The following is a 27,206-nucleotide window of genomic DNA, read 5'->3' as shown; positions in this document are numbered from 1 at the left end:
CACTGCAAGCTCCGCCTCCCGGGTTTATGCTATTCTCCTGGCTCAGCCTCCCGAGTAGCTGGGACTACAGGCGCCTGCCACCTCGCCCGGCTAGTTTTTTGCATTTTTTAGTAGAGACGGGGTTTCACCGTGTAGGCCAGGATGGTCTTGATCTCCTGACCTCGTGATCCACCCATCTCGGCCTCCCACAGTGCTGGGATTACAGGCTTGAGCCACCGCGCCCGGCCGACCCTGAATTTTTAATGTTTTCCCAGCTATAAAATGAAGAGAGAAATATGACCACCTACCTCTTAGGGGTACTTACTTTATAATTTATTCTTTCAAGAGAATTTATTTGAGCACATGCTGGGCCAGACACTGGGCTGGTTGACTGCAGGGACTTTATGGTCTAGAGGAATAGTTAGATGTGAGCATTCTATAAGTAGATATAATAACTGTCTATGTGAATATGGAGATGGTCTACCAATCTCAGGCCTTAGATTAAGTCTCTGAAAAGAGTTGATATCTCACTTGGTATTGGAAGATTTAGTAGGACCTCAGTAAGTGGAAAAAGATAGTCAAGACGCTATGGGAAGAAGGATGTGTATACCAAGGCAGTGAAATTTCTGAGAGTATGTTTTGTTCAGTGAAGTCATACTTTGGGTGGATTCAGAGGTTTCAATAGAACCCAGGGTATGGAAGTGGGTAAAGATAAGAGCTGAGGCAGGAAAAGTCAGTAGGAATGATATTGTAAAGGGCCTTCTGTGTCTGGACTTTTTTCTTGGCGATGAGAATGATGGGAAAAGGTCAATGCAGAGTGATTTACATTTCACAAAGCCTCTGACTCAGACAGCAACATAGAAGATTATTAGAGATAAGATGCAGAATCTGGGACCATGTCTTTCATATTTACATCATCAGAGCCCGTAACTCATAGTAGGTGTTCACCTCTGAAATTTGAGGCAATAATTAACTGGGGTACCAAAGTCGATGAAACACTCCAGAGATATTCAGCACTATTCCTTGAATTGAATGTAAATGGGACAGATTTGTTTGTTGTAACTTGCTTTTTTTTTTTTAAAAAAAAACATATTTTGAGATATATTTATACTAATACATATAAATCTATTTCAGCCTCTGCTGTGTTTTATCTTATCTCATTTTTATTTTAATATCTAACCTCAGTTTTTAGATCCTGCTCTGATTTGTGCTCAGGTACTGTCATATTATATAAAACTCTCATTGTGTGGAAGAAAGGGATGGCCTTGGGATTATGAAACCTGGCCTAGAGATACCTAAGAGGCTGTCCAGTCCAGATGCTTCTCTTCAGAGAGGAGCAACATGAAGCCCAAGGAGCTTAAGTGACTTGTAGAAAGACACCCCACTAATTAGCAGCACAGTTTGTGCTAGAGCCTTTGGTGCTGTCTGTATTGCTTGCGTTTATAGCTGTTTATACTGTGCATAGGGACAGAGTACTTCCAGTGTCATTTGAAAAGACAGACATCTGATTTACGGAAACATTACTTACCACAGTGTCGTGTTGTAGTAAACAAGATTGTGGAAAGGTGTCAGCAAGGAAAGTTAATCTCACTCAAGCTAAAAATAGGTACTCTTAACAGTTATGTAGAAAATGCATGCTCATAAAACATGTCATCATATGCAACATCATTGCTTTTAGAATATTTTTCTTGTCTTAGGCAGGCTGTTCGAGGCCGAGGACTAGGCCAGTTTTCCCAAGAGGGCTTTGTAAGTAAGCATTGGTTCCATAAAGTCAACCTTAGTTCTTTAAAAGCATGTGGTCATATCTGATTAAATGAACATCATTCTTAATAGGACATGGCAGGCAGGACCTAGGTTACACAACCAATGTTTTCAATTGTGCCCTGGCAAGAAGGAAGACAGATTCTTATTGAAGTTATGCAAATAACTATATTGCCAAAAACTATGTGTGTATTCTGATTCAATAAGAATTTTTGAACTCCGGAGGGGTCAGGCAGGGAGAATAAGAGGTCATTTACAAGTGATTCATTTCAGTTTACAAAAGCAGAATCTACAACATTATTATCATGTATGAAAAACTTAAGAGAAAGCAAAAAGGGCTTCCTTATATATAAGGAAAATAAGACATTAAAATAATATCAACAGTATTCCAGACAAAAACTACTATCATCCCTCACCAATTCATTTAATCCTATGTAATCAATTCCTATTTCACTGGATCTTGTGGATCTTGGGTTAGTCATCTAATGAACCCTTCTGCTTCTCAACAAAAGTTCTGGAAGATTTGACTAAGTCCTTGGATATGGTCTCAAAGTTCTTTACACAATGCTGTCAGAAACGTGAACCCAAATGTATTTCACATATAACCCTTTACTGCGGGGCTCTGAGCAGTCATTCTTCATGAAAGATGAAGCATTTTTGCTTGTAGCTCATTACAAATAACTTCAGGGAAGTATCAAAGCAAAACATGCTAACAAAAATATCTGTAGATGACAAAAAACTTAAAATGGGTGTCATTTATTCGTTTTCAAAAGTGAAAGACTAGAAGGTCATAACAAGAATACTATAGTTGATGAGAAAATTTGTTGTTTTCTGTGACATGCAAAACAAAACTATAAATTCAACCCCCCAAATTACTTACAAACATAATCATTAGGCCTATTTCAAAGAATACAAAAAACATTATATCTAATTTGCAACAATAAATGGGCATAGCAAAAATCTTGATGTAATTATTCAGAGACATAATATACTCTGAATATACCAAGCATATGATAAGAATATCAAGAAACGAGATGTAGTAGGTCTGGAGTAGGTCCTAACATTTATTTATTAATAAAACTTTATGAGTAGGTGACAGGAATTCCCAATTGAAAAACACTGTTTTAAAACATGCTTGATTCAGATTAAAGAAGGATCAAGTTAACATTTAAAACAACTGAAGTTATGGTTGATAACTTAAGCCCCTGTTGTCTGATACCAGGCAAAACAACAGTATAATCAATGTCTTTTTATTTTTATTTTTTATTTTTGAGATGGAGTCTTGCTCTCTTGTCCAGGCTGGAGTGCAGTGGCACAATCTTGGCTCACTGCAACTTCCGCCTCCCAGGTTCAAGCACTTTCCTGCCTCAGCCTCCAAAGTAGCTGGGATTACAGGCGTGCACCACCACGCCTAGCCAATTTTTGTATTTTTTCAGTAGAGACAGGGTTTCAGCATGTTGGCCAGGCTGGTCTTGAACTCCTGACCTCAGAGAATCTGCCTGCCTTGGCTTCCCAAAGTGCTAGGATTACAGATGTGAACCACCACGTCCAGCAATCAATGCCTTTTAGTACATTAATTTATTCAGGGAAATATTATTATACCAATGAAAGATATCCAGCTATATAGGCAATTAGATTTCCCCTTAATTGACAGAGATATACACAGCCATAACAATATTTTTTTGTTTCTGTTTTTTGAGGCAGGGTCTTGCTCTGTCTCCCAGGCTGGAGTGCAGTGGCCTGATCACAGCTCACTGCAGCCTCGACCTCTTGGACCCAAGTGATCCTCCCACCACAGCTTCACTGGTAACTGGGACCGCAGATATGCACCACCATGCCTGGCTAATTTTTGTATTTTTTGTAAAGACAGAGTTTCACCACGTTGCCCACACTGAACTTGAACTCCTAGGCTCAAGCGATCCTCCCACCCCAACCTCCCAAAGTGCTGGGATTACAGGTGTGAGCCATCATGCCTGGCTGTCATAGCAATGTTAAAGTGTTACCTTTACAGATTGCTGTTGGCATGTAACTCCTCAGTGCCAAAGCTTATACATCCCAGCGAGGGCTGTCCTTCTCATGAGAACCACATTAGGAAGTTCTAACATTCCAACAGCCAGACCAACATGGCTCAAAAGAGGTTTCAAATCCCTCTATTGGAGTCATGGTAACATCTTCTGTTGGAAGATGGATTTTCCTGCAGAACACGTTTCAGTCTAATGAATGAGGCAGGGATAATATATCTGGATCATGTAACTTTTGGCCAAAAGTGACTTGTGATGAAAAGTTTTGAAACTCATTTTCCGGAATCACTAGTGAGTTCCTATTGAAAGCAATTTTGAGTAATGGCAAAATATTTAAGTAAGTGTGGCATTTCCCAGTGACCTGGAGGAAGGCCAAACTGGACAGATGACAGATGACTTCACTTGAAGGAGCACAAAAGGAAGAAGCGGAAGGAGATTTGGGGGAACATTTGTTGAGAAGCATAAAAGATACGAATTTGGAGCACAAAATTCATTGAAAAGATGTTCTGGAATTTTCTAATTTGAAACTACAAGATGGATCCTTACTGCAGGAAAGGGTATCATACCTCACCAGTTCATTTAGTCCTATGTAATTAATCCTCGTTTCACTGGATCTTGGGCTAGTCGTCTCATGAACCCATCTGCTTCTCAACTAAAGTTCTGGAAATTTTGACTAAGCCCACTGGTATGGCCTCAGTTCTTTAAGCAATACCATCAGAACCTGTACCCCAAAGTTTCTAGCATATAATCCTTTACGACAGGCCTCTGAGCAGTCATTCTTCATGGAAGGTGACACATTCTGGCCTGTAGCTGAGCAGAGCTGAGTAGTCTGATATGTAACTTCATAGAGAACCAGACCGCAGAGTTCAAGGATGCCTCCCAGCTGTTTGACTGAACGGGTGATGGCAAGGTCCTTACAGCCAGTGTGGGGACATGACAAGGGCCTTGGGCCAGAGCCTCACCCATGCTGAGGTGTTCCAGTTCCTGGGGGAACCTCAGGAGTGATGAGATGAATGTGAAGGTGCTAGACTTTGAGCACTTCCTGCCCATGCTGCAGACTGTGGTCAGGAACAAGGACTAGGGTGCCTAGTCTTAAGATTATGTGGAAGGCCTTTGGGTGTTTGACAAGGAAAGGAGTGGCACCATCATGGGCGCTGAAATCCGGCAAGTCCTTGTCACACTGGGTGGGAAGATGACAGAGGAAGAAGTAGAGATGCTGGCGGCTGGGCATGAGGACAGCAATGGTTGTCAACTCTGAAGAGCTCGTCTGTGTGATGCTGAGTAGCTGGGCACATTCCCAGCATCCCCCGAGCCCTGTCCTTTGCCCTGTGTGACACTGCGTATCTAGCCCCGAAGGCTGTCTGGTCACAGCACCCTCCCCATCTTGTCTCTCTTGGATGATGCTTGCCATGAGCATTCACCAATAAACTTGTTCTCTGTTCCCCCCAACCCAAAACCCTCAAGCAAACAAACAAAAACTACAAGTTGAGCAACAGAGAGAGTGAACACTGTTCAGGCCTCCATTCAAGAAGACCAGAGGGAAGAAGGCATCAAACATAAAATAAAACACAAAGAAATAGAAATTGTGAGTGAAAGGTAGAAGTCTGCAAGTCAGATGCTGGAGACCTGATATGTGCATGAAAGGAGTTCCAGAAACAAAAAAAGACCAGATAGAAGAGAGCTAATCATTCAGGAGATGCCACAGGGTCTTCCAGTTGGAGATGCTGCTGCAGCTCCCCCACCCCCTTATCTTATGACTGCAGGAAAACCAGAAAGGGTGCTGCCTGAGGATCAGAAACTATGGGAGAATCCCTGAAAGGTTAGAAAGCAAAAACGTTTGGTTTGAAGAAGGAAATCAAGGTCCAAATGCCTGTCAGAGATGGGAGTCGCTCTATGGGCCCTGCACAGCCCCAGTGGTGTGTTCCAGTTACAGGAAGGGCCTGGGCATGGGCTTGAAGCTTGAAAGACAGAGCCCACTTCCGTCCTGCTCTTAAACCTGGCAGTGGTCAACACACAGAGTGGTCAACAGGGCAGGGCAGTGAGCATTGAGTTGGGTGGGGAGGCACAGGAGGTCTGAGGGAGCTGTTCTTACTCCAGAGGGACAGAGAGAGGTTTAGATATTGGCAGTCAGCCTCCACCTGGCTGCACACTAGAAGTCTCTGGGGAGCTGTTAAAGCTATTAGGTTGGTGCAAAAGTAATTGCAGTTTTTGCCATTAAAAATAGTATGCCAGGGATACATTCGAGATCAATTAAGACAGAAGCTTCAGGCAGGGAACTCCCAGCTGAACTTAATGTTTTATCAATGTTGAGAGCCACTTCTGTAAAGGAAAACATTGAATAATAGTGAAATCAAGAATTGTAAACTATCTTGGAAAAATCTAGGAGTTCTGGTATCACTAGTGAGTTCATCACTGTGGATAGGGCTATGTGAGAAAGGGGATATGTGAAAATATCCATTACAAGGATAGTGTTCATGGATGAGGGATATGGCAAAAAGAAGGGAAATAAGTCTAAGTGTTCCAAAGGGCGCGTCTCAATTGCAGGTGAACCATCTTGATGGGAACCCATGTATTGTGTAATTGTGAATGTTAATAGAGAATTATGTTTAATGATGACTATCATAAATAGGAAACTAAACAGTAGTGAAATAGAGAAGCATTTCAGAACATTTATGTTAACGAGGGTGGGGGGCAGAGCTGAGGAAAACAATGAAGAGAAACTTTAGCCAGCAAGAGTAAGGAAAGGAAAAAAGGATAAGAGAGAAGACAGGCTGTCATGAATTAATATAGCAGAAGCAATTGAACTAACTATATCAGTTGTTCTAATAAATTTGAAAAGGCTAAAATTTCCTAGAAGAAAAGAAACTATCAGTTTGGATTTTTGCACAGCTGTTCCACAGTTGAGAATATCTCTGACTATGATTGTGCATTTTCTATTCCTCCCTTTAATCCTGTCAATTTATTCTTCTTGTATTTTAAAACTCTATGTTATAGGCACGTTCGTATTTATGATTGTTTTAGCTTCCTGATGGATTGACTCTTTTGTAATTATCAGCTGTCTTTTACAATTTCTGATAATACCCTTTGTCTTTATATCTGTATTATATGATAATAAAACTACTCTAGATTTCTTTTGCTTATGGTTTGCCTGGGATATTTTTTCCATCGATTTCCTTTCAACTTCCTATGTCTTTGTTTTTGTAATGTCTTTTGGAAACAGGATCTGATTGGGTTTTGTGTTTTTTTTTTTTTTTTTTTTTGAGACAGTCTCACACTGTGTGGAGTGCGGTGGCATGATCATAGCTCACTGCAGCTCGACTTCCCTCCCAGGTTCAAGTGATCCCCCTGCCTCAGCCACCTGAGTACCTGGGACTACAGGCATGCACCGCCATCCTCAGCTGATTTTTAAGTTTTTTATAGAGAGAGGGTCCCACTAGTTGCCCAGGCTGGTCTCAAACTCCTGGGCTGTAGTGATCCTCCCTCTTTGGCCTCCGAGAGTGCTGGAATTATAGGCATGAGCCACTGCACCCAGCTGGTCTTGAGCATTTTAATTCATCTTGATAATCTCTGTTATAAATTGGAGTATTTAGTTCATTAACAATCATTCACATGATTTTGTTTATATTTACTATTTTATTGTTTTTTCTATTGGTCTCCATATTTATTTATTTTATTATTTATTTTTATTTTTAGAGATGGGGTGATCTTGGCTCACTGCAACCTCCGTCTCCTGAGTTCAAGCGATTCTCCTGTCTCAGCCTCCCAAATAGTTGGGACTACAGGCAGGTGCCACCACATGAGGCTGTTTTTGTATTTTTAGTAGAGACGGGGTTTCACCATGTTGGCCAGACTGGTCTCGAACTCCTGACCTCAAGTGATCCACCTACCTCGTCCTCCCAAAATGTTGGGATTACAGGCATGAGCCACCACGCCCAGCCCCGTTTCAATTTTTATTATTTAAAAATACAATTTCCACTTTATTTTTCTCCAGAGAATAGTTTTTCTTCAGTCTTTAAGGCCTCAGCTCCTTACATGGACTTTGGTCAGGGTCATGGGGCAGCACCCGCAGGTCTAAATAGTGGTGGAGGTGTTCGGTCCTTGCAAGCTTCATGAGATTGATTCCTCACTACTTTGCTTTAATATTATAAACTGCACAACTCACACAGTAATGTAGTTTCAAATCCAGCTTGGGAAGCACACAGGCGTTGAAGAAGCTTGCCTAGAAGTGTCCCTGACTGCTGTGGCCTCCACTATGTTTCAAATGACAATTTCTTAATGGCCTTGTTCTTGGGCACACATCAGGTATAGTTCATGCAGCAAATAGGCTACATGTGGCCGTGGCGCTTTTTGGTATGACCTTTGTTCCTTCTTTTATTTGTCATCTTGGAGGCACAGACTGGAGCTGGTCTCCCATTTTCATTCCTCTGTTTTATACTTTTTTGCTTTCTTTTGGGCTATATGAATATATTTTAGACTTCCTTTTTAACTTATCTATTGTATTTTTAACTGTGCCTCTTGGCATTATTTGGTAATGGTTGCTCTAGTCACTATAATATGTAAATATTTTTAAAATTTTTTATTTCCATAGGTTTTTGGGGGACAGGTGGTATTTGGTCACACGAGTAAGTTCTTTAGTCACCACTAATTGGTAAGATTTTGGTGCACCCATCACCCAAGCAGTGTACACTGTACCCTATTTGTAGTCTTTTATTCCTCACCCCCTTCCCACCCTTTGCCTCTGAGTCCCCAAAGTCCATTATGTCATTCTTATGCCTTTGTATCCTCATAGTTTAGCTCCCACTTAGGAGTGAGAACATACAATGTTTGATTTTCCATTTCTGAGTTACTTCACTTAGAATAATAGTCTTCAGTTCCATCCAGGTTGTTGCGAATGCCATTAATTCATTCCTTTTTATGGCTGAGTAGTTTCCATTGTGTGTGTGTGTGTGTATCATATATATATATTCATATATATATTCATATATATATATATATAAAAGTTTCTTTATCCACTCATAGATTGGTGGGCATTTGGGTTGCTTCCATATTTTGGCAATTGCGCATTGTGCTGCTATAAATGTATGCGCAAATATCTTTTTTGTATAATGAGTTCTTTTCCTCTGGGTAGATACCCAGTAGTGACATTTCTGGATCAAATGGTAGTTCTACTTTTAGTTCTTTAAGAAATAGCCATACTGTTTTCCAAAGTGGCTGTACTAGTTTACATTCCCACCAGCAGTGTAGAAGTGTTCCCCGTTCACTGCATCTACACCAACATCTATTATTTTTGGATTTTTTTGATTATGGCCATTCTTGCAGTAGTAACGTGGTATCACATTGTGGTTTTGGTTTGCGTGGGCTTTGGTTGGGGTCATGGGGCAGCACCTGCAGGTCTAAATAGGGGTGAAGGTGTTCCCTGATCATTAGTGATGTTGAGCATTTTTGCATATGCTTGTTGGCCATTTGTACATCTTCTTTTGAGAATTGTCTGTTCATGTCCTTAGCCCACTTTTTGATGGGATTTTTTTTTCTTGGTAAGTTGTTTGAGTTCATTGTAGATGCTGGATATTGGTCCTTTGTCAGATGTGTAGATTGTTAATATTTTCTCCCATTCTGTGGGTTGTCTGTTTACTATGCTGACTGTTCCTTTTGCTGTGCAAAAGCTCTTTAATTAAGTCCCAGCTATTTATCTTTGTTTTTATTGCATTTGCTTTTGGGTTCTTGGTCATGAAATCCTTGCCTAAGTCAATGTCTACAAGGGTTTTTCTGATGTTATCTTCTAGAATTTTTATAGTTTCAGGTCTTTGATTCATCTTGAGTTGATATTTGTTTAAGGTAAGAGATGAGGATCCAGTTTCATTCACCTACATGTGGCCTGCCAGTTATCCCAGCACCGTTTGTTGAATGGGGTGTCTTTCCTCACTTTATGTTTTTGTTTGCTTTGTCAAAGATCATTGGCTGTAAATATTTGGGTTTATTTCTGGGTTCTCTATTCTGTTTCATTGGTCTGTGTGCCTATTTTTATACCAGTACCATGCTGTTTTTGTGACTGTGGCCTTATACTATAGTTTGAAATCAGGTAACATGATGCCTCCAGATTTGTTCTTTTTGCTTAGTCTTGCTTTGGCTATGTGGGCTCTTTTATGGTTCCATATGAACTTTAGGGTTGTTTTTTCTAGTTCTGTGAAGAATGATGGTGGTATTTTGATGGGAATTGCATTGAATTTGTAGATTGCATTTGGCAGTATGGTCATTTTCATAATATTGATTCTACCCATTCATGAGCATGGGATGTATTTCCAATTGTTTGTGTCATCGATGATTTCTTTCAGCAGTTTTGTAACTTTCCTTGTAGAGTTCTTTCACCTCCTTGGTTAGGTATATTCCTAAGTATTTTATTTTTTTGCAGCTATCGTAAAAGTAGTTGAGATCTTCATTTGATTCTCATTTGGTCACTGTTGGTGTATAAGAGAGCTACTGATTTGTGTACATTAATTTCATATCTGGGAACTTTGCTGAATTCTTTTATTAGTTCTAAGAGCTTTTTGGAGGAGTCTTTAGGGTTTTCTAGGTGTTTAATATATATTCTTAATATCTCACAGTCTACTTAGACTTAATGTTATAACACTTTCAGGTAATATGCAGAAACATTGGCATCATATGCATCAATTGACTGTTTCCCATACTTTATGCTATACTATCATGTGTATCACGTTTCCATATACCATCAACTCTACTATGTAATGTTCCCATTGAACAGTCTCCTCCTTCTTCTTTCTTTTTTTTTAGTAGGAGGTAATTTTTTGTGCTTACCCAGACTTTTACATTTCTGATACCTTATGAAGAGTGAAGTTTCCATCTGGTGCCATTTTCTTTCAGCCCAAAGAACTTCCTTTTGTCATTTAGCATTGTTCCGTAGTGCAGGTCTGCTGGCAATAAGTTCTTTAGTTTTCTTTTGTCTGAAGTTTCTTTACTTTGCTTTCATTCTTGAATGATATTTCACTGGATATAAAATTCTTAGTTGACAGGTTTTTATTTTTCCTTTCAACACCTTGGATCTGTTTTTTTCCCTTCTGTCTTCTGATCTCCATAGTTTCTGATGAGACATGAAAATAATTTGAAATCTTGTTTCCTGTAGGTAGTGTATCATTTTTCTCTGGGTGCTTTTAAGATTTTCATTTTATCTTTGGTCTTCAGCCATTTGATTATGATATGCCTACCTATGATTTCTTTGGTGTGCTTATTATTATTGGGGTTTTCTGAGAATCTTGAATCTGTATCATTTACCAAATATAGAAAATTTTCAACCATTATATTTTCAAATATTATTTCTGCTCCATTTGTTTTCATTTCTCCTTCTGGCACTCTAATTACATATATGTTAAATCTTTTGTTATTATTCCACATTTCCCTAAGGCTTAAAATATTTTTCAGTCTTGTTTTTCTTTGATCTTCATATTGGATAATTTCTACTGACTTATTTTAAGTTCACTTATTTTTGTCTTTGTCATTTTCATTCTACATCCAGTCTAGTAAATTCTTTATTTCATATATTGTATTTTTCAATTCTGAAATGTTATACTTGTTTGATTTTTATAATTTCTATTTTTCTATTGAGAATGTCAGTTGTTCCATTCATTGCAAGCATGTTTGCCTTTACATCTTTGAGCATAGTTTTAATAGCTGCTTTAAAATCCTTGTCTGCAAATACCAGCATCCATGTCTTTTCTGTGTTGGTCTTCACTGGTTGTTTTTTCTCCTAAGAATGAGTAACATTTTCCTGGTTCCTTGTATGTTAAGTATTTTGGATGGTATCTTGAACATACTGAGTCTTGTGTTGTGGATATTCTGTATTTTGTTACATTTTTCTGAAAAACATTGTCTATTGTGTTTGTTTCAGCAGGCATTTACTTTGTTGGACCCAAACAGCAAACTCTATGTTTCTAGTAGCAGCTATCCTATTACTTAGGATACTTTCAGTTGTACCAAGATCAATCTCAGTTATGAATCAGGGGGTAAAATCTCTGGTTTTTTTTTTTTTTTTTTTTGAGTAAGGATCTTGCTCTGTCACCCAGGTGGGAGCGCAGTGGCATAATCATGGTTCACTGCAACCTCAGACTCCTGGGCTCAAGCAATCCTCTTGTCTTAGCCTCCCAGGTAGCTGGTACTATGGGCATACATCACCATGCCTTGCTAATAAATTTTTTTGTAGAGAAAGGATCTTGCTATGTTGCCCAGGTTGGTCTTGAACTCTTGGCCTCAAGTGATCCTCCCACCTAGGCCTCCAAAGTGTTGGGATTACAGATGTAAGCCACCATGCCCCTTCTCAAAAGTCTAAATAAAATACTAGCAAAATGTATTCAGAAGTGAATTAAAGATAATTCACTGTCATCAAACAGAATTTGTTCAGTTGCCATAATTCATTACATGAAGTGATTAATGGAGAAAAACCATATGATTGCACCTATAAGTGCCAAGAAGATATTTGATGTAATTTATCAGATATTTCTAGTTAAGAATCGATTAAAATATAAGTAGAAGGAAAAAACTTAAAATATAAGTAGAAAGAAACAACTTAAAATATAAAATACATTTATCAGAGGTAATTATAAATATCATAATGAACCATGCAATACTGAAGCATTTCTATTAAAATGAGAAGCAAGATAGGCATGCGTGTTATCACCATATTACTAAACATTGTTTTAGGAGCTGTAGTTATTGTAATAATGTAATAAGTCGTATGTATACAAGACATAGATAAAATTTAAAAATTATCTTTATTTGCATATGATGTAATCGCATGCCTAAAAATCTTTAAAACTCTAGTGAAATGCATTAGAATTGATAAGATGGTTTATTAAGTTTCTAGATGAAAGAAAAATATACAAAAATTTGTAGGTTTTGTTTATGTTAATAATTTTAAGTAGTAAGTTAAAATGTAAGAAGGAAAAATATCCCATTCATGGTAGTGACAAAAATCTGTAAAATGTTTAGGAACAAATTTATCAAGAAACATACAGGGCCTCTATGGAGAACATAATTTAATTTTATTGTGAAGGACACTAACAAATACTGAAGAAATAAACCTGCAATGTTCCTGGATGGAATGACTTAACAACAAGGAATGAACATTTTCTGAATTAATAAATGTTTAGTGCTATTTCAAGCAAAATCCTATTTTTTAATTTTTGGAACTAAGAAACATTATCTTAAAATGTATTTGGAATAATAATTGTCTGAGAGGAGCCAAGAAAATTTTGAAAAAGACTTTGTGTAACAACTTGACTTTCCAAATATTAAAATATGCCCTATAAGCTACAATGATAAAAGCAGTATATATTTATATGTATATCTGAGAAATATATTTTTATTTATATATGTTTATATAAAATATTTTAATTTTTATTTTCATTGTATCAGTATTTATATGTAGGATAGTGTAGAAACATAAATTTATGTATATATTATAATAAATGACAAATATATAATCTGGATTTAATGGGAAATGATGGTTTATATATAATATAGGCAAAATTTCCCATCTATCTGGCAGAAAACAAATGTAGACATTGACTTTACATCATATACTAAATTAAATTCTAGATGGATTAAAGCTCTAGATATTAATAACAATATAAAGTAATAGAAGGATATTTTAGAGAATAAAAGTTAGATAAATTTGCCCATAAAAAGACTAAAAACTCAAAAAAATACAATAAAATCTATAAAAACTATAGACTGGAGAAAAACATTTGTAACATGACAAAGGGTTAAAATTTTTAATATAGAAAGATACTCTAAAAATTGATAGTAAAGGACAAACAACTGAAGTAAAAATGAGCAATGCATTCACTGCAATGTCTACAAAAAGAAAAAAAATCAAATAAAATGGGCAAAACATATAAAGACAATTATTTGAAGAGGAAATAGAAATAGCTAAAAATTTATAAAAAATATGCCCTTATTTCCAATAATGATAAATGTATAAATGAAACAAAATATGAAATTCTATTTTCTCCTCAACATATTGGTAAACATTAGAAATAACAATCATCTTCGCTGGTTATGAGGATAAAGGAGAAGGAGACATTTATATATCACTGTGGGGATATGAATTGCTGCCACCTTTTTGAAAACTAGTAAGAATAACCTCACCATTTTATTCAGTTTAGTATAGTGTTATTTGTAGTGAAAGAAACATACAAACATTCAGAACACCCACTGACCGGGGAATGTATGAATAAATTATTATATATTTAATATGAAGCAGATGTTAAAAATAACGATTCAATAGGATCGATCATATGAATTAACCCAGACAAATGTCCATGGTACATTGAGCTAAAAATGAAGTCATGCAAACTGTGTTCCCATTTCTGTTTCAAAATCACAAAAATAAAAGAAAAATGACAATCAATTTCCCCCTAAAATAGCCTATGCATTTTTAATATGCAGAGGTACCCTATCATATTTTTAATACTGATTATCACAGAAGGGTGGGATTGGAGGGTGTGTGTGTGGCTTAATTTGCACCCACAAACTTGCAGTGCCTCTGTAATAAAAATAACCTGATATTTTAAAAGGCTGGAACCCATTTTGTAAGTTGAAAGAGCATCAGAGAGGAGATGTAGACCTAGTCCTTCCCCTAACCCACAGTGTGACATTTTCTGCCTTTATTTTCCTGTCTCTGAAGTGTGGGTGGTAATGACTGCCCTACCTACTTAGTGAAGATAAGATTAAGGATGAAGACAAATATAGTTTGAATAGTTAAGACATTGAAATGCAAGCTGTTGTCCTTAAGAAAATTCTCAAACACTCTCACTTTACGTAATGCAGGTGACAAAATCACCCGAGGAAGCATCGTCCCTTCCCAATGGCGATGTAGTGGGAGAGGCACCGAGCACCACAGAGGTAAGTGCTGGTGTCTCGAGCCATGGTCCCCAAGCTAGTTTCCTCAGAATGTCTACTGGGTCCTAATGTGTCTCTCTCTCTCTCTATCCATCCACCCATCAGTCTATTATCTATCCATCTATCTAATCAATCGTCTATTGTCTGTATCTATCCATCCATATTAGTCTGTTTTCATACTGCCATAAAGAACTGCCCAAGACTGGGTAATTTATAAAGGAAAGAGGTTTAATTGACTCACAGATCAACATGGCTGGGGAAGCCTCAGGAAACTTACCATCATGGCAGAAGGTGAAGGGGAAGCAAGGTACCTTCTTCACAAGTCAGCAGGAAGGAGAAGGGCTGAACAAAGAGGAAAGAACCCCTTATAAAACCATCAGATCTCGTGAGAACTCACTCACTATCACGAGGACAGCATGGGGGAAACCGCCCCATGATTCAATTACCTCCATCTGGTCTCTCTCTTGACATGTGGGGATTATTACCATTATGGGGATTATAATTCAAGATGAGATTTGAGTGGGGGCACAAAGCCTAACCATATTATCATCCATCCATCCATCTGTCTATTATCTATCTATCTATCTATCTATCTATCTATCTATCTATCTATCTATCTATCTATCTATCTATGTATCTATGTCTGTCTGCCTGCCTGCCTGCCTACCTACCCATGTTTGTCCATACATCCATTCCTCTGTCCGTCTGTTTATCTATCTGTCTCTGTACATTATTCATCCATCGATCCATCCATCCATCCATCCATCCATCCATCCATCCATCCATCCATCCAACCATTTATCCATCTATGTATGTTTACCTGTCTACTTTATCTTTCTACCTTATCTATCTTAATTTTTAATCTATAAAATTATAAGCCTCCCTCCATACAAGCAATAGAAAACACTGTGTGAAGACAGAATTCTTTGAATCTCTCCTCATCAGCCTGAAGTGGGTGAATTGGAACTCCTTACTTAGGCAGTTTGTTACCCTGCAACGCACATAGGTTGTATCTTTGACTCATTCGGGTCGGCATTTTGGGTTTGGAGATCCTGTGCTCTAGTTGCTAAGTGACCTAATGAGTGGGCAGTCTATGTTTGCTTCATTTATATACTGTGTGTCTAAATAAGAAAGCCACAGCATATGTGGCCTGGTTTTTTGTTGTTGTTGTTGTTGGTTTTTTGGAGCTCATATCCTGGGTTTCCTTTATGACCAGGGATCAGAGAAGGCTGAAGAAGGTGGAGAAACTGAGGCACAAAAAGAGGGCAATGAAGATGCGGGCAACCTCTCTGAAGCCCAGGAGAAGAATGTGAGTGTTAACTTTTTCACATCAGTTTGACTGGATTCTCTGCTGTTCAATAGAGACTTTTATAGGGCTTGTACAACTTGACTCTGGGCACAAGCAATCAGAGAGTGAGTAGCTGCGAGTTTAGCTGGGGAGGAAGCAGGTAATTTCTACTGATGTGTTAAGCACTGGGGTCCCGGTGCAGAGAGGGCTAAAGGGAAGACGAAGGAGCCTGAACCTGGGCCTGGAGGGAGCCGGTTAGACAAGGCTTGGAGAATTTGTTGTGGTGGTGTCATGGCTAGGTTAGGTGCATGCTCTTTATAAACAAGGGCCCTTTCTGCTTAGTCATGATTAATGACAGACTCCTAGCTTACACCCACCCAGGAGCCCTGCCCAGTGGGGAAACAGAGCTAAGGGGGTTCAGTATATCTGGGGGAAGACAAAAGGAACTTGAGGATCAAAAGGACTCCTTGGGGGGGGGGAAATTGACACTCAGTGAAGTTCAGTCAGGGAAATAGCAGATCCTGGTGAAGTCACATGATTCATTCTAAAGGGGTTCCCCTACAGGAGCAGCAGGATAAGGAGTGGGCAATGTTGGGGGACACTGTGCTTCTGTGAGTGCCAAGCTGAGATAATGGGGGATGGGATGGGCTACTTCTTCAAGGAGTTCTGAAAACGTGCTGGGAAGCCAGGTGCCAAGGAAGGAGCCTGGTGGGGCTGGGAATGGGGTGCAGGCATTGGTCTGGGCCTCTTTGGAGGAGAATCTCAGAGGCCTTCTCCACTGGGTCAGTTGTAGCAAAGACTATTTTCAAACCCTGATGGTTTGCTAATTTATTTATTCCAGGAGAGGTGTGGGAGCTTTTATGAGAGCTGGACCCTCATTCACCAGATAAAATGTGGCTAGAAAGGGGCTGAGACCCACACCCACACTATGGAAAACGGGGTGTGGGGCTGGGCATCAATTTGTCTTTACCTTAAAGAATTTAAACTGGGAGGGGCTAGGGAAGGAAATTCCCAATATTTAGACTTATATTTGAAGTAGACTGCTATTTCAAAAGTTGATATTACAACTCTGAAGTTTTTGTTTTAAAGAAAGACAAAATCTTCAATCTTGACCTAGAAGTTAGATGGTGTTTCAGGGCAGCCTATGTAATTCAGAAACAATACTTTAAAAATTAAATATAGTGACAATTTCATTATCTTGTAATTAAAAAAAAATCTCCGTTTCACAATTTGAACTTTGCATGAGTTGCCTAATGCACCCTTACAGTCATATTGATGAATACTTTGAAGTTGAGTTTGCTTCTTTTAAGACATAGAGACAAAGATGAAAAGCATTGCACTCCAGCCCCTTTCTCCCATGGGACCAGCAGGGAGGTAGCATGTTTATAATCAGATCCTGCCTCCTGCAGCCAGGGTGGGCATTGCTTCAGCTTCTCAGCCACTGGGCTGGGTTAATTCTATGAAGTGATGAATCACCCAACTTTAGGTTCTCTTTGCTACTGCTTTTTAAAATTGTGAGCCTTTGACAAAGTCAGTTATAACCTTGTGAATCCTGATAGGAATTAAAAAAAACATTTTTTTTTGTTATTTTTGTGTGGGCCATGGTGAAGAAATGACCGTAAGTGAAAAATATTTTTATTTTAGATGAATATATTGCTAACATATTATCAAATTCACTTTTCAACTCTTTAATACGATTTATCCTCCAGAAAGACAGATTCTGACTTTTTCCTGTTTGAAAACCAAACCAACACATGCTCTTTGATTTACTTTAATTCAATTAAATTAGAAAAACCCTCTGTGATTGTCAGTAAACAGATGAAAAATGTTGTAAAAACATGATTAACCCTTATGAGTATATATGAAAATAGACTGAACTTTAAAATTTAAGAAGGAGACAAACACCACTTAGATATTTAGAAATTTTAGATATTTAGAATGCTTTGCATTTTGTGCTTCAAGAACTTACTGGCTTGGTTTGACGGTCTTTGGTTTGTTGTTAAAAGCTGAGATGGGGCCGGGCACATGGCTCACGCCTATAATCCCTGCACTTTGGAAGGCAGAGGCGGGCAGATCACTTGAGGTCAAGAGTTTGAGACCAGCCTGGCCAACATGGTAAAACCCCCTCTCTACTAAAAATACAAAAATTAGCCAGGTGTGATGGCTCATGCCTGTAATCTTAGCTATTTGGGAAGCTGTGATGGGAGGATCGCTTGAACCAGGGAGGCAGCGGTTGCAGTGAGCTGAGATCATGCCACTGCACTCCAGTCTGGGCAGTAGAGTCAGACCCTGTCTCAAAAAGAAAAAAAAAAAAAAAAAAAAGCTGAGATGGGAGGACATTGCGGTCTTTTTTAAGGGCATCTCTCCTCCCAGGGCACCCCAGGCATAGACAGGCTGATAGGGAATCGGAAGGACAAGGGAGAGCTCTGTGTGTTTTGAACATTGATTTTGAAAGCATGAGACACGTCCTAGTAGTTTCATGTAGGTATGACACCTCAGGTAAACCCAAGGCTTTAAAATGCCTAGCTCTGTTGAAACCATCTTGAGGTGATTTCTTTTTGCTCCTCTTGGCTCGCTGTGGTTAAAACAGAGGCGCTCCCCTGGGCTTCCCTCCTTAACCAACACGCTGCAGTGGATATAAAGTTTAGAATATTCGTGGGCCCACACTTGTTTCCTAAGACTCCCGGGCAAGGAATATCAGCTTCCTTTATTTCCTTACAGTCCTCTATCAGCTCCATGTGCCCACCTCATGGCTGGCAGGAGCTTCCAGCTGGGTGGGGTGTTTTTGTTCTCCTGAGGGTCTCACAGCCATCCCGGGGTCGTTAATGGTGACTGGGCAGGGATTGGGTGCTGGATATTTGTCTGTGGTGGTGTTTCTGCTGTCTGTCCCTTGGCACGGGCCAGACCCTCTGCTCTGGCTGGACACAGACTAGCTTTTCACAGTGGCTGGCCTTCTGACCACGGACGCTGCTGCCTGTGCAGAGTGCCTTGTGTTACTTAAATGTGCCAGTTGTCCCCGGCTCTGTTTCTGTGTGCGAGCGAGCAGGGCCTGGGCAGTACCCCTCCTGGAAAGTCCTTTTTTCCTCCTCAGTCTGGCCTCCTCCATCTTGCCAATTCCAAGCTCTTTTTTGTTTTGTTTTGTTTTCAGGTACCGCCTAGCTTTATCACCCCATTAGCCTAGGGTTTTGAAAACCAGGGCCTATACTTTCTTCCTTAGGGGTGGAAAGCCAGAACCAATAGGTGGCGTGTGGAAAGAGAAAATAACTCTTACTCCGACCCCTCCACCCCCTCAGCTTTGTGTAGCAGAAAGAGCAAGTCACAATTCATATCCTGGCTTTCAGCCATGCTTATTAGGAGAAGGAATAGAAATAGTTTTAAACATTTTATTCTGAAAAAACTATAGACTCACAGGAAGTTTCAAAAATAGTAGAGTCTTGTGTGCCCTTCACCCAACTTCCCCAAATGGTGACATCTCATCTGGCCTTAATACAATAATGAAACCAGAAATGCGATGCATTGGTGCATTTCTGTTAACTAGATGACAAACCATATCAAGTTTTTACCTTTTTTTTTAAAAAACCTGCCTTCATTTATGGGTTGAAAACAATTGTAATGTGTGCAGTAAAAACACAAAACAAGCAAAAAACCTTTCTCCGGAACGTGGCAATGTTCAGCTGAGTGATAAACCAGGCAAGTGGCTAAGTCCGGGACAGGCTCATCTGATCTCTGCTATTAAACATGCACACTCGACACACACTTGTAGGCACTCATACAATTCCATTTAATGGAGAGGAATATTTACCTAATGTTTGACATTGATTAAAAAAATCAACAGAAATGGAAACACAAACTATTATCTTCTTGAATAATGTGGACTTCCCCTGAGCACCTCCTCAACCTCCAGGGTTCTTAAACACAAGATGCCAAGATGTAAATTCTCTCCTTGATAATGGATTGAGGCAGGAGGACCCGGGACGTCAGAAGGGTGAACACTGAGAAGACCATGACTTCATGCCTAGGAAGATCTTAGTGTAACTTGAAGAAATAGGGGACCTCATGGGGCCTGGCCTGATGACCCAGGGAGGGTGAGGGGCTAAGGAATCGTCGCCTCAGGAGTAAAGGAGGAAAACAGAAAGTCAGCTCAGCTTCTGGGCATTCTCTAAGAAACGAATTGCAGACCGGGACATCACGAGAGCTTTAGAAAATGCTGGAAACATTGTACCTTGTACAGGTTTAAAATTGTGTGCTTTGTCAGTCCCGTCATCCGATCTGAAAGTCATGAGGCCCTTGCTTGACAGACAGTATGATTCTGGTCTGTAACCACCCCTCTTGGCATCCTCCAATAGCAGTCTTGAGAAAAGTGTCAAGGGACAAACATTGATGTAGGTCTGTGGGAGGAGTCACGGGTCTCAGGCTGGGTCCCTGGGGTGCCGGAAGCTCGAGAGGACTCTGCCTCTGTCCTCTCATTTCCAGCCGCTCTGAGGCTGGCTTCCCTTGCAGGTCACGCTGGGCTAGCCCTTCACTATCTCCCACGCCTGCCACCTGTTCCCACTGAACGCTGCCTGGCACTCACCACCACTGACACCTGTCCTTAGTTCTGGCCACTCGCCACCTCTGCAGTCTGCTTTTCTGGCCAAGTTTCCAACAAAAATAGCTGCTGTGGAAGGTTCTAAGACTTCCCACTTGTGAGGTTTCTCTCTTCTGGCTTTCTCTGAAAAACAAGGTGAAATTACTTTAAGGTGTGTGCTTCCTCAAATGATGATTATGTGAGATCGTGGCTTAATTGACTGGGTGATTATAATTATCTTAAAAAATGCTTTTGTGCATGTAATTACTTGCCAACCATGAAAGTCAATTCAGTTTTACATAGATGATTTTTAAGGATCTGCCTAATTCCAGTATTTTATAATTCTGTGAACCGAGGTTGGAAGCTTATTATTATTTTTATTTATTTATTTTTTTAGAGACAGAGTCTCCTTCTGTCACCCAGGCTGGAGTGCAGTGGCATAATCATAGTGGGCTCGAGTGATTCTTCCACGTCAGCCTCCCGAGTAGCTGGGACTTTAGGCACAGGCCACCCCACCCAGCTAATTTTTACATTTTTTGTAGAGATGGGGTTTTGCTCTGTTGACCAGGCTAGTGTCAAACTCCTGGCCTCAAGTGATCCTCCCTCCTCAGCCTCCTAAAGTGTTGGGTTTACAGGCATATGCCACCACACCCAGCCATTATTTTTAAAACTAATATATCCCACCTCATTCTATGGGGGATTTGAAGTTGAGCTGGAGTAGCATTACATAAATGCAGCCATTCAACACTTTATGGACAGATTGAGTGCTGCCACATGCCAGGCAGGATTCCAGGGACTGTGGAGGGGGCAATGAAAATGACAGAGTCACCGCTCCCACAGAGCTTATGTTCTGGGGGTGCTTGTGATGATAATATCCAAAGTTCTTCCAAGCTTACTTATCCTTTTGAGGCTAAGTATTTTTATGCATTCTCTGAGCAATCACTTTCCCTGCTTAACATATCTTTTAAGATATTAAGGTCAATTCAAATATTGATAAAGAGTGCTAGGGGCCAGATCCGGTGTCTCACACCTGTATTCTCACCACTTTGGGAGGCCGAAGCGGGTGAATCATCTGAAGGTCAGGAGTTTGAAACCAGCGTGGCCAACACGGTGAAACCCTGTCTCTATTAAAAATACAAAAAATTAGCCAGGCTTGGTGGCGGGTACCTGTAATCCCAGCTACTTGGAAGGCTGAGGCAGGAGAATCGCTTGAACCCAGGAGGCAGAGGTTGCAGTGAGCCAAGATCGTGCCACTGTACTCCATTCTGGTCAATGAGAGCAAAAATAAAACAAAAAAAAAAAAAAAAAAAAAAATAAGAGTGCTAGGTTCCTCCGTAGTTGTTGCTAGCTAACTATAAAAGTTGAGACTTATATTCCTGTAAGACTTCTTACTGCCCTCCAGGCTAGCTCTATGGTTGACCTATTTCATTTATTTATTTTTTATTACACTTTAAGTTCTAGGGTACATGTGTATGATGTGCAGGTTTGTTACATATGTATACATGTGCCATGTTGGTGTGCTGCACCCATTAACTCGGGTTGACCTTATTTTTAATAGTGTGTATCTGGTTAATTCATTTGTTTCAGCTGAATATAATTAATAATAATAATTGGCTTCAGAAGAATGTAAAACTCTACATAATCAATAATTCTGTGGTACATAAAATGAATTTTATTCTGATCTTATGTGAAGAAGAAAATTAAAGTTCTTTGAGATCCAAAGAGTTACTAATAGATTTCATGTGTTCCTCTATCCAATCACTAACGTATATTTATTGAGCTTGCCTGTTGTTTCCAGACAGTGACCTGGAGGGGCCAGACAGTTCCCAGAGATCCAAAAATGAATAAGACACAGGTTATGCCCCCAAACACGTAGACTAGTGAGGGAGACAGGTAAGTAAATGATGATTATGGGAACAAGTGAGAAGGTCTTGAACTCAACCTTGTAGGTTAGGAAAGTCTCCTTGGAAGTGTTTTGAGCATATCCTGGAAGGTGTGGCCAATGTGAGAAAATTGCATGTGACTCAGGATGGCTGAAGTAGAGTGGTAAGGGATGAGGCCAGAGCGGTACGCAGAGCCAAACAGCCTTTTCACTGTTCTAAGGAGGTGTATTAGTCTGTTCTCACGCTACTAATAAAGAAATACCCAAGACTGGGTAATTTATAAAGGAAAGAGGTTTAATGGACTCACAGTTCCACATGGCTGGGGAGGCCTCACAATCATGGCAGAAGGCTAAGGAGAAACAAAGCCATGTCTTACATGGTGGCAAACAAGAGGGCTTGTGCAGGGGAGCTCCCATTTACAAAACCATCGGGTCTTGTGAGACTTACGACCACAAGAACAGTATGGGGGAACCGCCGCCATGATTCAGTTACCTCTACCTGTCCCCACCCTTGACACGTGGGGATTATTGCAATTCAAGGTGAGATTTAGGTGGAGACACAGCCAAACCGTATCAGGAGGGTAGAGTATCTTGAGGAGATGGAAGTTTCTAAAGATGAGGGTAGCACAGTAAGGTTGGGTGCTTTTTGGAACGATCTCTCTGGCTGCAGTCTGGAGCACAGATTGGAGATGAGAAAGAAAAGAGGAGGTGATAATCACTCTTTAGGATCTTCCTTCAGCAACCCAGTGAGCAAAGATGGCAGTCATGGCAGAGGAGGGGCGAGACATGGGCAGGATTAGGCAGGATTAAAGAGGCACGATCAACACACCACTGTGAAAGCAACACCTGGATTTTGCAACAACTGCCAGACTCTTCTGCACGTTATTTGAGCACCAAAACTTGGGGTGTCACCAGTGGCGTTTAACGTAAAGGTTAGTTTGAAGATTCCCAGTGCTGAAAAAGTCCTCTTGGACTGACTCAGACCTGGCCAGCACTGTCAGGCTTTCAGGTTCAGTGCCCGTCTCAGAACTATGAAGGTATTGTTCTGGAAATGGCTAAAAGCATGAGGTTGGGCCAGGAGATGTGGGAGTGTGTTAGATCCTCTATAACTTGCCTTCTGTGATAGTTATTTACTTATTTTAGACAGCTTTGCTCTTGTTGCTCAGGCTAGAGTGCAGTGGTGCAATCTTGACTCACTCCAACCTCTGCCTCCTGGGTTCAGGCGATTCTCTTGCCTCAGCCTCACGAGTAGCTGAGATGATAGGCATGCGCCACCATGCCCAGCTAATTTTGTATTTTTAGTAGAGATGGGGTTTCTCCATGTTGGTCAGGCTGGTCTTAAACTCCAGACCTCAGGTGATCCGCCCGCCTCGGCCTCCCAAAGTGCTGGGATTACAGGCCTGAGCCACTGTGCCCGGCGTACCTTCTCTGATTTTTAAATTTTGTTTTATGGACAGGGTCTTATTTTGTCACCCAGGCTGGAGTGCAGTGGCACAATCATAGCTCACAGCAGCCTCAAACTCCTGGGCTCAAGTGATCCTCCCGCCTCTGCCTCTGGATGCCTGGCTAATTTTTAACATGTTTTATAGAGATGGGGTGAGGAGGGTCTTGCTATGTTGCCCAGGCTGGTCTTGAACTCCTGGCTTCAAGTGATCCTCCCATCTCGGCCTTCCAAAGAGCTGGGATTACAGGCATGAGCTGTTGCACTCTGCCACCTTCTGGGATTTTGATTTTTCCATTATTAATCTTGAGAGGCTGCCTGGTAGTGTAAGAAGGACACTTAATTAGGAATCAGTAGACTCGCAGTGAGTCCTGATTGTGTTGACTCCTTGTCCTGTGACCTTTGACTTTGGCAAATGACTTCCCTGTGCGGCCTCAGTGTCCTCATCTGTATAAACATGGTGCTGGGTAGAGAATGTATATGACTGCAAGATCACTTTCAGTGCCCCCGTCGATGATTCCCTGAGCTCACTGCCTGAGTTGAAAGGCATTAGGAATTTTTAGGGACTGCTCTTAAGAACCTCATCTCTCTCTTTAATTAAAGCAATTGTGGCACTCTGGCTCCAGGGAGGTTTATGGGACCATTCTGGGAAGGGATGGAAAAGCTTTTGTTTTCTTCTTAGAGGCATTTTTAGGAACCATAACCTGGTTCTCTTGCTTTGATCTGGGGGAAATAGAAATTCCAGTGGGCTGTTTGTTGGCACAATAGAGACTATTTGAGCCTTGGGTGACCCCACCCACTCTTACCTTGCAAGTTTCTTTCTTTACCCAGAAATCAGTATTTAAAATACTATGTGATTCAGAAATGTTATCATTTTGTTCTCATAGAGGAAAAGTTTTTGACCTACTTTTATTAATTTGTTCAAAACTGAAGTAAAGACATAGTTATAAAGGCATAAAGTCAGAAAATACATTTTTGTTCAGATTTTTAAATTACTTGCATATGGTCTGAATTTCACTAGATAGCGCTATAAATCTTTGGTATGCTTTAGAATAGAATTAAATGTATTACTATGCAGCATTAATAATTAATTACATTTTCTCAAGAGTTCAAGTGATGGGAAACTGTCTTTAATCTCACAATTATTTTAAGAGCTTGAAATACAAGGTATGAAAGAGGTAAGGATCACCCAGCTATCAAATCTTTGCTATTTACTTATTTTATGGATAAACTAATATGTTGTTCATTTTGATTAGCTTGTTTTTTATTATAGTTTGCTTGATTTTCAGATTCGACTTTAAGCTTACTTGAATTATGTTTTTTTCTTTAATTTTGATTTATGGACGTAAGGAAGAAGAAGGAGAGACAGCCACAGAAGAGGTACAGTTGACCATCTTCAACAGCTGTGCTTAATCTGCTTAAAAAAAACATCTTTTAGGTGGGAAGATTGCAGCTTTAGGCACGTTCTTAATAACATGAGAGTGATGCAACCCACACACCCAGAAAATCTTCCTTTAACCTGCTGAGAAGGAAAGTAAGTTGGAGATCAGTTTGTCTGAGGAAGGTGGAGAGAGAAACAGGGCTCGGCTCTTGACCCTGTTCTGAGCCCCCTTGGGTGAAGGTATCTTCCGTGGTTTCTCACTGACGTCAGGCCAGGCCAGGGCACTGGCTGGAGATACCTGCTCCTCGTCCTTTTCCACCCTGTTGAATGCACTGGGTTTAGGAATCCTGCATGGTGGTTAATGGTGTTTTCATTGAGGGAGGCATTCCTACCTGTGTTGATGTTTTTGAACATCTTTGCATTAATCTGTTTTCGTTGTGTTTTGTTTGTTTTTGTTTTTTTGAGACAGGGTCTCCCTCTGTTGTCCAGGCTGGAGTGCAGTGGTGTGATCTCAGCTCACTCCTACCTCCGCCTCCTGGGTTCAAGTGATTCTCCTGTTTCAGCCTTCTGAGTAGGTGGAATTACAGGCACGCGCCACCACACCTGGCTAATTTTTGTATTTTTAGTAGAGATGGGGTTTCACCATGTTGGCCAGGCTGGTCTTGAACTCCTGACCCCAAGTGATCCACCCGCCTCGGCCTCCCAAAGTGCTGGAATTACAGGCGTGAGTCACCGCACTGGGCCTGGATTAATGACTTTAAAATGCTAGAGAATTAATTTAAAATTAATTTTAAATTAATTGTGTGAACACAAGGGTAGGGAGAATAATTTACTAAGTTACATGTTTTGTCTAGGTATTTCAGCACAAGGTCATCAACATTAAAGAGGGTCCCAAATGTCAAAAGAAATGCCCCCAAAGTAACTTTTGTTAACTTTTGAAATGACAAAATTCATGATCTTTATAGAAAATTTTAAAAATGCAGATAGAAGAGGAAAATGAACATAGCTTTTAACCCTCATTACCCACAGATAACCACTCTAGCTACACACACACACCCCCCATCAATTTTTGATGAATACTCTTGTAGTCTCCCTTTTTTCATGGAATGTGTCTGTATTTGGGGAGGTATTAAGTATAGATCTGCTTCATTATTTTAAATGTTAATATACAAACCAACCCCTCTTCTTAGACCTAAAGATTGTTTCTAGTATATTCTACACCATGATTTCTCATTATTTATATCTTTCCAATAATTATTTCTTTGGTTTCTCTCTTGCTAGGCCAGCTTCAAAATAGATTTTTAAAAATAAGTTAAAAACATGCTGTTAATTTGGAAGAAATTCCAGATTATATATGTAGGTTGCTGATAAATTTTGCTTGAAGAAATTAGCTTGTTACAAGAAAATATAACCAACTTGTGCATTTAACAGCTTATCCTTTCTGACAAAATTCGATTTGCTGATTCTTTTTGTATTTTATTCTTCTAACTATATATATACACACACACACACACATATATATATGTATATATATACCTTCTGAATTTGTAAAGGTTATTTGCCGAGAATGGTTTGTTAATATGAGTGGAGACGATACGCTTAGGAGAGATTATAAAACCTGTTAGAATTAGCGTATCATTCTAAAGCACCATTCCAAATTGAGGCGTCTGTGTTTAGAAGGATTTTTTTTGTGTGTGTGTATGTATGTGTGGTGTGGTGTATGTGTGATGTATGTGTATTTGTGTGTGGTGTATATGGTGTGTGGTGTGATTGGTGTGTGGTATGTGTGTGATGTGTGGTATGGTGTATATGTGTGGTGTGGAGGGGATGTATGTGTGGTGTATGTGTGATATATTGTACGTGTATTTGTGTGTGGTATGTGATGTGTGTGGTGTGTATGGTCTGGTGTGTGCCTGTGTGGTATGTATGTGGTGTGTGTGGATGTGTGTCTGGGTGGCGTGTGTGGGGGTGTGTG

The 27,206-nt window shown here is 40.0% G+C and overlaps 1 protein-coding gene and 1 pseudogene across 3 annotated transcripts in view; both read left to right on the top strand.

Annotated features, from left to right (window-relative positions):
• LOC111526145 (SH3 domain-binding glutamic acid-rich protein) overlaps positions 1–27,206 on the top strand; it is a 51,620-nt gene that overhangs the window by 21,139 nt on the left and 3,275 nt on the right. The window contains exons 4-6 of one of the 3 annotated variants that reach the window (XM_023191720.1): positions 14,601–14,675; positions 15,889–15,981; positions 25,201–25,230. In XM_023191720.1, coding sequence (XP_023047488.1) covers positions 14,601–14,675; positions 15,889–15,981; positions 25,201–25,230 — 198 coding nt within the window. The remainder of the gene's footprint in view (positions 1–14,600; positions 14,676–15,888; positions 15,982–25,200; positions 25,231–27,206) is intronic. The other 2 variants (XM_023191723.1, XM_023191732.1) reach the window with 2 other exon arrangements.
• LOC111527041 lies at positions 4,083–5,095 on the top strand (annotated as a pseudogene).

Source organism: Piliocolobus tephrosceles, chromosome 19 (genome assembly GCF_002776525.5).
Source record: "Piliocolobus tephrosceles isolate RC106 chromosome 19, ASM277652v3, whole genome shotgun sequence".
Taxonomy (NCBI): Eukaryota; Metazoa; Chordata; class Mammalia; order Primates; family Cercopithecidae; genus Piliocolobus; species Piliocolobus tephrosceles.
The sequence above is the reverse complement of the archived record's forward strand: the minus strand, read 5'-3'. Positions and strand labels throughout refer to the sequence as shown.